The sequence below is a fragment of the Ranitomeya imitator genome, chromosome 1 (genome assembly GCF_032444005.1).
Source record: "Ranitomeya imitator isolate aRanImi1 chromosome 1, aRanImi1.pri, whole genome shotgun sequence".
NCBI lineage: Eukaryota > Metazoa > Chordata > Amphibia > Anura > Dendrobatidae > Ranitomeya > Ranitomeya imitator.
Genome location: NC_091282.1, coordinates 1,073,486,673 through 1,073,499,479, shown reverse-complemented (window position 1 = coordinate 1,073,499,479; position 12,807 = coordinate 1,073,486,673). Strand labels below are relative to the sequence as shown.

Sequence of the window (12,807 nt, the reverse complement as noted above, 5' to 3'; positions counted from 1 at the left end):
TCCATACCGTTCATTATTGCCCCATAGATGCTCCATATAAAGCTGTGCCATATAGAATGCTCTGCACCGTTCATTATGGCCCCATAGATGCTCCATATAAAGCTGTCCAATATATAATGCTGCTGCAATAAAATAAAAAAATAAATCACATACTTACCTCTCTTCGCCCAGGACGCTTGTGCTTTCAATTACCTGCTCCTCGTGCGGCTGTCTCCAGCACTGACGCTCAGCAGAGGGCGCGCACTGACTACGTCACCGGGCCCTCCAACCTGAGAGTCACTGCCAGAGGATGCTGGAGACGGAGCCGCACCGGAGCGAGGAGCAGGTAAATATCGCGCAGCGCTCCCCTCCCCGTATACTTACCTACTCCCAGGCACGGTCCCTGCTTCTCCCGATGCTGCATGTTCTTCCTGTATTGAGCGGTCACAGTTACCGCTCATTACAGTCATGAATATGCGGCTCCACCTCTATGGGAGGTGGAGCCGCATATTCATGACTGTAATGAGCGGTACCATGTGACCGCTCAGTACAGAAAGAATCTGCAGTGCTGGAAGAAGCTGGGACTGCAGGGACCGCGCCGGGAGTAGGCAAGTATAACTAGACAGCCCCCGCTCCCCCTCCCCTGCCGACCCCCGGGTATGACTCGAGTATAAGCCGAGAGGGGGACTTTCAGCCCAAAAAAATGGGCAGAAAATCTCGGCTTATACTTGAGTATATACGGTACTTTAGCATTAACTGGGAAAGTACGCTTCCTTTTCCCCTCCAAACCACCAAACATAACGTCCTCTACTGATCTAGACCCTTTCTCATCCTTAATGCCCATTGTAGCCCTAACTCATTTCACCAGTTTATCTGTGTTCTCAGTTAGAAAGCATGGTCGGCCCCAACATCGCTATCCGAAGAGGAGCCAGATGATATGGAAGAGGATGAAAAGGGAGACAGAGGTTCCTCCTGATATTCCTCACCAGACTGAGAGGCACCAGTATCCGAAACAGTCTCTAGCCTTTTGCTACTTCTCTTTTTAAGGACTGATTTTAAAGACCCTTTAACCTCTGCCCTAATCATGGCCCTGAGGCTAGAGGCAAAGCTAGGAGATTCATCCTGAATAGTCTTTTGGATACAGTCCAACAGAGGCTTTTCTGCCATTGGACTGCTAGCGGGATTTTACAGAGGGCACATTCTTTGTTCTTTGCCTTGGTACTAGCCTTCCTCGGCGCCTTGCAAGTAAGCAGAGAAATGTAGCCCATTACCACCAATGTGACATTCACGAAGATCACTCACCACCCACTGACACTCAAGGTTACCGGATTTTGAGGTTGATATGGAGTACGGACAACGTCCCTCTTAGAAGCTGAGGAGTCCTGTGACCTTCGGTCAAGGCGACTGCCGCTTCTCCTCTTAGTATGCTGGTGACCAGACATAGCACCTGGTAAGGCCACTTGCTGCTGCTGCTGTTGTAGTAATATCTGCTGTTGTAGCTGCTGCTCCATACAATCCTCCCTAATGGGGCTCTGTAGATGTGAGCATTTTCACCGTGGACTCACCACCTTTTAAAGGGTGATCCACTCTGCTCACCGCCTCATCTGGTATACATATTGCCCCTCCCCCGCTTCTGCACCCCCGGGAAACCACCAAAAAAGTTCTGTAACCCGGCCAGTGTCTGTCCATGGGCGCCGCCATCTTGGATCCGGCGCGCAGCACTGACATCACGCAGGCACATCCTATTCCCAGCAAGCCCTGTGCGCGACGGCTGCCGCGCACCCGGAAGTTAGGCACAGAGCCGAAGGTGGCCAGCAGAGGGGGGAGAGAGCGGCGTGGCAGAAGAGCTACAGGACTCCGGACTGCGCTGAACAGACGCCCGCACGTGCGCAAAGGCTCCAGGACCTGCGAACGGCGCTTCCACAGCCTGAAGGCCGGCATACAGGCTCTCTACCTGTTCTTCCAGTGCCGGGACAGGAGTGGGTGAGTCTTCAAAACCGCCGTGATTTCAGCACTAGGGCTCCCATCAGGACAGGAAACCCAAATGAAGCGAGGGAGAGGTACCGCCCTTTTATTTCAGTAGGTTTCCTGTCCTGGCTGGGTGGATCCCTCTCTCAGGTGTGCGGTCATGGGAGACGGGAAAATCCATGTTTTTCTTCTATGTAAATGCCCTTTACGGACTGTGGGCCGGACACTGATCTGCATGAAAATCTGCCTCCAGAGATTATTGTAAATTAAAAGAGAGGCCGTTACCAGTGTGAGACGTGTAATGGCAGTCTGTTCTCTGCTCTCAATCACACACAGCTCTGCATGGAGATCAGAGATAACAGCACAGCAGAAGTGAGGCATGTTTCATTACAAAATCACTTGCATCTGTAGTCCTATCGCAGTGCTTTAGCTTCCATCTCACAGCCAAGCAATGGCACTGTGAGAGGGCAACTACAAATGTCCATTTGTAATGAGACAGGTTTCAACTCTGCTGTACTCTATTAGCAGACACACCTCTGCAGCAGAACTGTCAGCCCTATGAGAGGATAAGTGCTTGTACTGAGACAAAGTTCACTTCTGCTATACTGTATTAGCTCGGAGCTCCATGTAGAGCTGTGTGATGCGCTCGATGAGACAAGTAGGAAGACACATCAGGTCATGGAATCACATTTAGGAGATACGAACTGCTTAAAACAGGACATGCTCCTAGACCGCACTATAATGCACACTAGGACATAGAGCGACGAGTTTTAATAGCAAGAGCGATCGTTATCAAAGATTTATCAAGCTTTGATAAAGATCACTCTAGCGATTGAAACGCGTCGCTCTAAGTCCCAGTGTACATTATAGTGCGTCTAGGAGCATGTCATGTTTTACATTGTTTGAATAAATTTGAAAAATTTATCCAAAGGAGCTTGAACAGTTTATTCTCTTCTTATATGCATATACGTCTCATGAGGAAGGCGTTCCATGCACCTTGAAGTATCCGTGAGCTGGCTTTTCCTCTCTTACTTATGATACTGACTGTTCACAGTAGCACCAACAATAACCTGGCATTGTTATGTTGAATAACAGGTCCTGGGAAACTGGAGAAATGCAAGAACCACTGACTCCACAACCAAAGCAATGTAATGCAGATCTGTATTGCAATAGTATTGAAATAGTCTCCCATCAAGCACATTTGGGACGTCGTTGGTCGGCAATTGCCAGCAGCAGATGTTGATGAACCACAGCATGGCAGAACATTCCTGTGAGAACCAGTAATAACCTCATTCACAGCAGTAAAGGCGTGTAAGTGTGTGTCATTCTGGGTGTGTCGCTCAGACTACAGATTTAATTGAGAGGTTTTGAATATGTTCATTTCCATTTTTTCATCATTTTTCATATTATGTCTACTCATCATGTGATATCCACAATTCCATTTTTTTCTTTTGTTGGTACAATTCCAATGTTGAGGAGAGCACATTCCTGGTAATATAATCTGAAATTTACCTCTTCCAAACTAAAAAGGACTCCACCAATGGGCGCTCCAAACGCTACAGAGACACCAGCCGCTGAAGCAGCTGAAAGAACCTACAAGAGAAAGCCAGAAGGTTACTACTCTCACCAATAAAGATACACTGTTGGCTTTTATTTTCACTGCAAAACTAGGGCATCGTGAGACAGTTTATTTAGGCACTTCCCAAAGTTCTCAGAAGACAATATGTGAAATAAGTATTGAACAAGTCACCCATTATCTACATATGTATATATATTTCTAAAGGTGCTATTGTCATGAAATTCTCACCAGATGTCAGTAACAGCCCATCCAATCCACATAGGCAAAAAAAATAAATAAATGAACCATAGATGTCCATAAATTATGCGTTATAATGAGAAATAACATGGAAAAAGTATAGAATACGCTTAAAGAAATTTAATATACATTTTATTTTTAAAAAAGTATGTTAGTGATAACAGCTCAAGATGCCTCCTGTATGGAGAAACTAGTCTCTTGCATTGCTCAGGTGTGATTTTTGCCCCATTCTTACACACACAATGCTCTTCAAATCCTGAAGCTTCCGTGGGCTCTTATGAACTCTGAGCTCAAGCTCCTTCCATAAATTTTCTATTGGATTCAGGTCTGGTGACTGGCTGGGCCATTCTAGAAGTTTTATTTCTTCCTCTGTAACCAATTGAGAGTTTCCTTGGCTGCGTGTTTGGGATTTTTTGTTTTTCTGAAATGTCGTTGTCGTCATCATCATCATCATCATCATCCTTGTAGATGACAGCAAATTTTTATCAAGAAGGTCTTTGTGTTTGCCAGTGCTATATGCTGAAAGCCAGCACTACACCATGAAGTTCCACTGCCAAACTTCACTATTGGTATTGTGTTTTTGGTGTTATATGTAGTGCCTTTTGGCCACCAATCAGTGTGTATTATGGCATCCAAAGAGTTCAATCCTGGTCTCATATAACCAAACTATATTCTCCCAATATTTCACAGGCTTGTCTAAATATTTGAGAAAATGTTAAATGCACTTTCACATGCTTTTTGTTCAGCAATGGAATCTTACCTGCTGAGCGTGCTTACAGGCCATGGAGATGGAGTACAGTACATATACTTCTCTTTAAAACAACTGTACCTGCTGATTCCAAGCCTTTTGCAACAATAAGGTTGAAATGGTCTTGAGAGCTCACTAGTTTTACCCATCACGAGATGTTTCTTGTGTGACACCTTGGAAATGAGACACCTTATTACAGGACATCAGCTGATATTTTTCACTAAGTGGCAGGATTGCTTTCTAATTACTGAGATTTCAGTTTGTGTCATGACCATCTATGGCTTTTTGCTCATTTCTCTTTTCAGGTGTTCAATACTTTTTCAGTGTGCCATTTCTCATTATGACATAAAACTTAATTTATGGACATCTATGGTTTAATTTCTTTGCCTGTGTGGATTGAATGGGTTGTTACATCTAGTGAGAATGTCATGTCAATAGCACCTTTAGAAATATATGTACTTAGAAAATTGGTGAATTGTTTCACTACTTATTTCACCGGCTGTAAGTAAAGGATGGATGCGTGCATTGGTCCAAGGGATATAGAGAGAACATAGAAATATAAGTGTCCTTCAATATGTCAACAATACAATCAGAGAACTACAACAGGTATTGTCATGCCACCCTTTGGAGAATAAATATACCCTACTCATCACCGTATTATACATCACTCACCTCCCTTTTTTTTGCTTCATTTGTGCTGTATTTCGGAAAGAGGTAGGAAAATATATTTCCACAGCAACAAGCTACATGCACCAAGGGTCCTTCCTTCCCTAAGCTTAAACCTGAGGCCACGGCAAGTACCAGCGTGACAGTTTTGATCAGCAAAGTCCATTTTCCCAAATAACCTCTGATGATGAAGCCACTTAAAATTGTTTTAATCTGTAAAGAAAATAACACAAAGCTTAAAATATGACATTTATGAATCAAAAGGCAAATGTGGCCCCTTTATTAAAGGGGTTGTCCACTCATCTGATTTAAGTCTGCAGTCACTTTTCTGTGACCAAACCGCCCGGGTTTCACTGAAGACACCGGAGAATCCTGACAGTGTGCTATGAATGAGCGTTAAGGATTCAGCAGTCAAATGCAGCAGATGCCAGATGCGTTATACAGCCATCATCAGTTTTTAGCCATTTAGGAGCTGCTCCCATTTACTGAAAGTGACATATAAATGGAACAAAGGTGCTGCTGAAGGCCTCATGGCTCCCGTCATAATACGCCAGTGAAGCCCAGCCAAAGGTTCATATGAGAACATCACTTACACTGTACTGCAATATGTGGTACATAGAACAAGTGTTTGCAAGTGTGAGTCCCTTAAGGGAACTAAACCCACCCAAAAAAAAAAAAAAAGGAAAATCAAAACAGTTCCCCAGGCAAAAATGCAAGCAACCTTATCGACAGAAACCTAAAAACGTCACTAGTTTCTGAAAATCGTGCAAAAAATTTTTTAATCATTGCTATAAATTAAAAAAAAAAATACAAGTTTGGCATTACATTATTCATACTGATCTGAAAAGTCAAGTATGCCAGGTCATTTCTACCATGCAATGAAAAGTGGAATTGCATTTTTTTGCCCACCATTACATACCACTTGGGGAACTTTAATGTTTGTCAGCAAATTAAGTGGTAAAATTCAGAACTACAACTTGTCCTTCATAAGTCAAGCTCTCTGCCCAACTAAGACTATACTGTTCATGCAGCAAATTGGATCAGAGTTCATAGTCTCAATTGTCAAATCACTGACGCAACTATGCACACTAGCCGTGTATGCAGTTTCTGTATTTCATGCTGTATATTAGTTTTCCATAATGATTTAGAAAAAAAAATGAACTTTTTTGAATTTACCAAATGGCTGCTATGAAACAGAGTGAAAGATTTAAAGGGGTCTGAATGCTTTCCGTACCCAGTGTAGGTCATAAGAAGCTGAATACATTGATACCTTGATATCCACAATTTTCATATATGTAAATGAGCTGTTCCAAGCTATGGGCCGGACACTGATCTGCATAAGACTCTGCCTCCAGAGCTTATTTTTAATAAAAGGGGCCATTACTAGAGTGAGACAAGTAACTAAAAAAAGAACAGGAGAACTAAACTTTCTTGCAAACAGTTTTTTACAGCTCTCACAGCTCTGCTGTATTGCAACAGTACTGTAACACTGGCTGCCTGTGGAATAGAAGCTGAAGCCGAGAGGAACGTGCAGATGTGGAGTAAGACACGGGATAGCAGAAACATAGGCGTTCCTCAGCTTCCTATGACCTACCTGCCCGTATAGACTGCTTAGGAGGGTCGATCCTACCGATCGATTCCCTTTAAGAGGTGAAAAAAAAATTCAGACATTTGGAAAATATAATAATTTGCATGTGATGCCATTTTCTAACATTTGTAAAGTTTTCAATTTCGGGGATATGGAGCCGTGTGAGTGTTTTTCTGCACCCAGAGCTGATGATTTTATCAATATCACTTTGGAGTAGAGAAAATGTATTGATGCCCACTTATTACATTTGTGCTGCTGCAGGCTGGAAAAACAATCCTGACTTTTTTTTTTCCCTCATTACGCTGTTTACCAATTGGATTAATTTATCTTATATTTTGATAGACTGGACTAGTACGAACACAGCGATAGCAAATATGTATATTTTTTCTATTTTTATGGGGGGATAAAAGGGGTGACTTGAACTTTTATATTTTTTCTACTTTAGGGGACTTGACCCTGCGATCATCCGATTGCTTATAGTATTGCTGTGTATAGTTAAAATCACAGTCTACTATGAATGGCAGCCAGGAGTACTATCATGACAGGCACAGGTTTTCAGCAGACCCCTGGCTGTCAAAGCAACCCATCGGCGCCCCGCAATCACGTCACAAGCTCGCTAATGGGCACATACAACCTCTGCCAGCATGCTGTAAGTGTCACTGTCACAAATTGACAGCAGCATTTGAGAAGTGAACAGCAGTGGGCAGAGCTCACTACAGGCAAATATGGCCGATACAGCAGTCATCTGCCAACAAATAAGCAGACTTGGATTGCGAGCCCACATATGACATATCTGCATGTCATAAGAAAAGGAAAGGAGTTTAAGAGGATGGTGAAGTCTTGAGCACTGCTTCTACTAGGATGGACCCCCTACAGGACACATCTAGGCCGTGATGCATTCCCATCTTATTGGGTGAATGTTAAATCACCGGTCATATGATGATATTCATGCAGATCTAGAATTACCAAGAGAAGGTGATGTAGGTTTAGAACAGATTTTTCTGATAGCTTAATCATTATGACAGATTAAGTTCAGGTGTTTGGGACTGTCTCATACATTTTGCCATTGGAGCTTCGCTGCAATGCCAAAATAATTTAATTAATACTACTAAGATTTGCAAAATGCAAAATGTTAAAAAAAAGTGTTACAATAAAAACTTAGACTTACTACATTTTCCCCACATCAAAAGAGGAAAATGGTTTCCTAATGTATGCAATAGGTAAATCAAGCAGAAACTGTTGATGGAACAACCATTTCATTTAGCAATTCAGGAATAAGGCATGGACCAAAAACACATTGCACAGACACATGGAAGATCAGGACTCGATCATACGCACCTCTGGAATCCCTGAGCCACAAGCATATGGAGCAAATACTTTTACAAGACTGACTGCTAAGAAGGCAAAACTCAGAGCCCAGAAGATGTACATTATGTAGTTCATTATGTATGAGCCCGGACCCTGCAAAGTGAAACCAAGAACGTTACAAGCGGATAATAATAATAATAATAATAATAATAATAATAATGTGGAAGTGCGTGCAACCCAGAGGATGACGCGCTGCAACATGTGTGCAACCTGGGAGGATGATGCGCTGCCTGCAATGTGTGTTATAATATTGAATTTTGGTGAATGACACTTTATATCAGACATTATCTTTCTATTAGGCCGAAATTAAACATCAGTATTTGAAAAAGACAGCACACAGAAGCAACATGGATGGATGCCAACTATGTGCTGGCTGTGTGAAATTCAGACTATAAAATTAAACATTTTAATTGGATTGGTCCGCAACAAAAAATAAAGCAAAAAGAAATATGGACTTGACTTTAACAAGTACATGTTCTATCTGTAAAAAAAAAAATGAATAGAGCACATACGTGAAAATCAGATGTGTGAATGGTACCCAAGAGGAACTTTCACAAAAAAAAGAAAAACAACTTACTTCTGCCTGTCCTATTATAAGGTCTGCCCATGTACTCCACTGAGGACACTTGTCACGTTCTTCAAATGTGGCGTCATCTGATCCCCAGCAGCACTGTTCATGGTTGAACCAAAATGCAGACATGCAAATTCCTTCTTTCAAATCTGCCATCCAGTCTGCGGCAATATCTATCAAGCCTGCCAGGGCACCTGTGGCACAAATCAGATGTGTGAATGCCAGATTTAACACTATAAAGGCCACAGAATTGACTAGGGAGAATGTAAGAATAGGACACCATAAATAACACCAAATATAAAAAAAAAAATCTAATTATATAGATTATTAGTAATAATGACCAATGAATAAGGCCGGATTCACACTAGTGTTTGTGTCCTCAGCGTAGGGCTGTGTACCTCTTTCCTTCAGATCCGCATACATCCGCCCCTCGTACCTATATTTAACATTGTGTACGCAGGGACATGCGTTGTATGCAGACGCGTCCCCGTGCATCGTTTTGATGTGCCCACCGAACGCAACATGTTGCATTCGGCGGGCATGTCAAACGATGCACGGGGACGCATCCAACGCATGTCCCTGTGTACACAATGTTAAATATAGGTACGAGGGGCGAATGTATGCGGATCTGAAGGAAAGAGATACGCAGCCCTACGCTGAGGACACAAACGCTAGTGTGAACCTAGCCCAAGTGTCATTATATAAATAGAGACTAGTATATGTGGTGTATAGATGGTGAAGATTTCCCTGCAATATGAGCATTACACAGTTAATGAAACACTATTTCTGCCTCGTCTCCGGCTGTCACACATCTTATACATACAGTTACACGAGTCTGTGTATTCAGAGACCTGGTTAAAAGGATTGTCCAGGCCTTCTTTATATATATAAAAATGGGCCCAAACGTGGTGTTTTTCAAAAAGAAAAAAAAACAACAGCTTTCTATGGGTTTGCTCATATCTTGCCGCTACATGTTGCACTTTGAGACCAATCTCCGTATTTCAGAAGAAGCAGCTAGTATTTATAAAAAAAAGGGGGGGGGGGGAGGGGCGGTCATAAACGGACAATGTTTTGACATGATTTGAGGCACAAGAAACCTGAAAAGCTGATCCGGATGCCCACATACATGGGAGCCCAGTCTTCATCATTACCAGAGTAAATGCTGCCCAGCTTTTGCTGTCTCTCACAGGTGACGCACCCACCTCTCTGCATAAACCCAGGTCTGTACCCAGAACGTAGGAATATTACCTGACGCTAAGCCAGTTAGTGTAACCACCAGCCATCCTGACCAAGCATCGTAGAGGCTTTTTGATAATTCCCATGCAGATTCCTTCTTCTTACTGTTGATCTAGTGGACAAAACAACACTTTATAGATCATTTATCCATGTCTACAGCAGACATTTATTCTTCACATCGGGCACCTACAGAAAGAAGGGAACATTATTTTGATAATAAGGTGTCATAGCGCTGGCAGGAAGACGGCCCAGGCCAGAGAAAAAGAAGCAGTCATGGACACAATCATTTCCCCCATTTATTCTATATTATAGCTTGTGTAGGCTGGGACCTGAGACCCTCCCCGATCGCTCCATCACCACTCAGTGGTCTGCATGCAGTGCACAGAGCAGTTTTTAGCATTAGTGATGACTCAATACATGGTCCACCAACAATCTGCAGTCCGTATGACATATCAAAGTGATAGTATTTAGAAGGCAGCCATTTCTCTTTGTCCGAAAAAGGCCACAAAACACAAAAAACTAAACTAAAACACGCGAGTAATCAGATTAACGAAAAGGTAATTCATGTGTTTTGTCACTATGCATTTTCTTAAAACATGAAGAAAACACTGTCCAACTAGTACAAAAAGTGTGAAGCAGCAATGCTCCGCAACGACTGTCTAGTTAGGATCGATTCTTACTACGCTTTCAGCCGCAGCTTTTTAACCACTACAGCTCTGTGCTGCTGCAGCCTTTATACTTTTTTTCTGCACAATCGCTACTTTTTGGGGAAACCGCAGTTTCGCCTGCAACACCGCATGGTCAATCATAATGGTCACGTGGCTTTTCAGGTCATACAGCAGTTTTCCTGCAAGGTTAGGAGATTCTGCACGGAAAATATAAAAAGTCTGCAGCAGCACAGGGCTGTTGTGGCCTATAGCCACAAAATAATCTCAGTGTTTAAAACGCAGCCTATGTAATTGCACAGGGAAACCAGAAAAAGACAGCCGTGGTTAAAAAAAAAAAGTGAAGGAGGCTGTAAAAACAAAAGGGTCTTATCTGGTGATGGGAGGATATCAGCTGCTGCAGACCAATGGGTGAAAACCTATGAAAACCAGGCATGGAAACAATGGGTTCACTGCGGTGCTGATGAAACCAAGTGAAGAATCCGAGTGAACATTTTGTGTGGAATATTAACGCGTTTCAAAGTCACCAGATTCCATCGGGACAAGCCACAAGAAACGCATTGATAATAAACCTTACAGAAAAATCTTCTGTCTCCTGCATTCTTCATTTGGCTTCATCAGCATTTTTGCCATGATCGGTCTAGCAGTGGTTAAAAGGCATAGCATAATGGCTGCAGGTGTAATGAGACCGGATTTGTAGAGGTTCTGCCAGGTCACAGACGCTTTTTAAAAAGAATGCATCATCAGAAAACTATTGTTTTAATAATTTTTTTTGTCATAAATGCATTTCTTTTTACATTTTGGCATCTTTATTAAAAATTAGAAACGTTGCAATTTTCAAACTGGCAACTGGGGCTTTTTGAGATTTAGGGTATGTGCACACGTCAGGTTTTTTTCCTGACAAAATCCGGAGAATTCTGGCAGAAAATCGCATTTTTTTCCGCGCGGATTTATCGCGGTTTTTGCGCGGATTTTTTGCGGATTTTTAGCGTTTTTTTTTTTTTCCCTGAAAGTCATTTTGGCTTAGAAATCCACAAAAAATCCGCAAAAAGAATGAGCATGTCCATTTTTTTTGCGGAATGCGTTTTTTTTGCGCTAAAAAACGCATCCATCTGAACAAAAAATCCGGAATGCATTCTAAATGATAGGATGCATATTTTTAGCGTTTTTGATGCGGAATTATAGCGAAATTCCGGGAAAAAAAACGCTAAAAATCCGGACGTGTGCACATACCCTTATACTACCTGTTCTCTAAAGACAACCTGTCATGTTCAGCAACTATTTGCCTGCAGATTTAGCGGTAATCTGCAGGCAAATAGCATTTAAACTCTGTGTAACTGCATTACTCCTGAAGTGCAGCTGCAGAGAGAAAATGACATGTTTTTCCTCCAGCAGCCGCTGACTTCCAGACATTAGTGTGGTGGAAGAAGCAGTTAAAGTCACCATTCACTAGACACTGAGCCCAGTAATCATTCCCTGGGACTCTGACAGCCTGCTTTATACAAGCACTGTAGAGCCGGGGAGTGTTCACAGGGCGCTCACGGTGTTGTGCGGTGACTAACTGCTCTCTGCACCTCCCCAATGACGGGAAGCGTCAGATGTGGGAAAATAAAGACACACAATGTATTTGTCACGTGTGTAGTGTCTGAAACCCACCTGAAAAAGCACTAAAAGGCTAAAACAAACGAACACGTATTTATATTTAAAAACTACTTGCTGTGCTTATGTTCAGTCTTTTTAGTTTCTTGTAACTACTTCAGTCCTGATCATCCTTCAGGCGGCTTCTGCTGGAAAGCTGCTAACTAGCTTATAATAGACGTAAAAAAAAAAAAATGCCGTCAACCAAAAAAGGGTGCAAAAAGGACTACGGAAACTAAAGAGGATGGGGAAGAAAAGAAAAAAAAAAAGAAAGAAGATGCTTCAGGACAGTATGCTGAAGTTTCTGCGATTTCACATGTCTAAGAAAGGTCATGTGCATATACCCTGAAACTTATTCTTCTCCCTGTTGCTGCGCTAACAGTAAGCCAGCTAGACAGGATTTATTCTTATTTCTTCTTCCATATATTAAAAGTGCAAGCAAAAATAAACTTTGCAACATCTTATTGAACAAAATACCTTTCTCCACTAGGACTGATCATTTATTCTCAAAAATCTTAATTCATGGGTAGAATCAGATTTCAGCTAAAAGAGATTTTCCCATGA

General features: G+C 42.2%; 1 protein-coding gene across 4 annotated transcripts in view; it reads right to left on the bottom strand.

The window, feature by feature from the left end:
* Positions 1-12,807, bottom strand: part of CLCN3 (chloride voltage-gated channel 3) — a 155,171-nt gene that overhangs the window by 49,652 nt on the left and 92,712 nt on the right. For all 4 annotated transcript variants that reach the window (XM_069744216.1, XM_069744214.1, XM_069744217.1 and 1 more), the window contains 5 exons: positions 9,953-10,052; positions 8,711-8,898; positions 8,104-8,226; positions 5,184-5,390; positions 3,460-3,540 (listed from right to left, as the gene is read on the bottom strand). In XM_069744216.1, the coding sequence (XP_069600317.1) occupies positions 3,460-3,540; positions 5,184-5,390; positions 8,104-8,226; positions 8,711-8,898; positions 9,953-10,052 (699 nt within the window). The remainder of the gene's footprint in view (positions 1-3,459; positions 3,541-5,183; positions 5,391-8,103; positions 8,227-8,710; positions 8,899-9,952; positions 10,053-12,807) is intronic.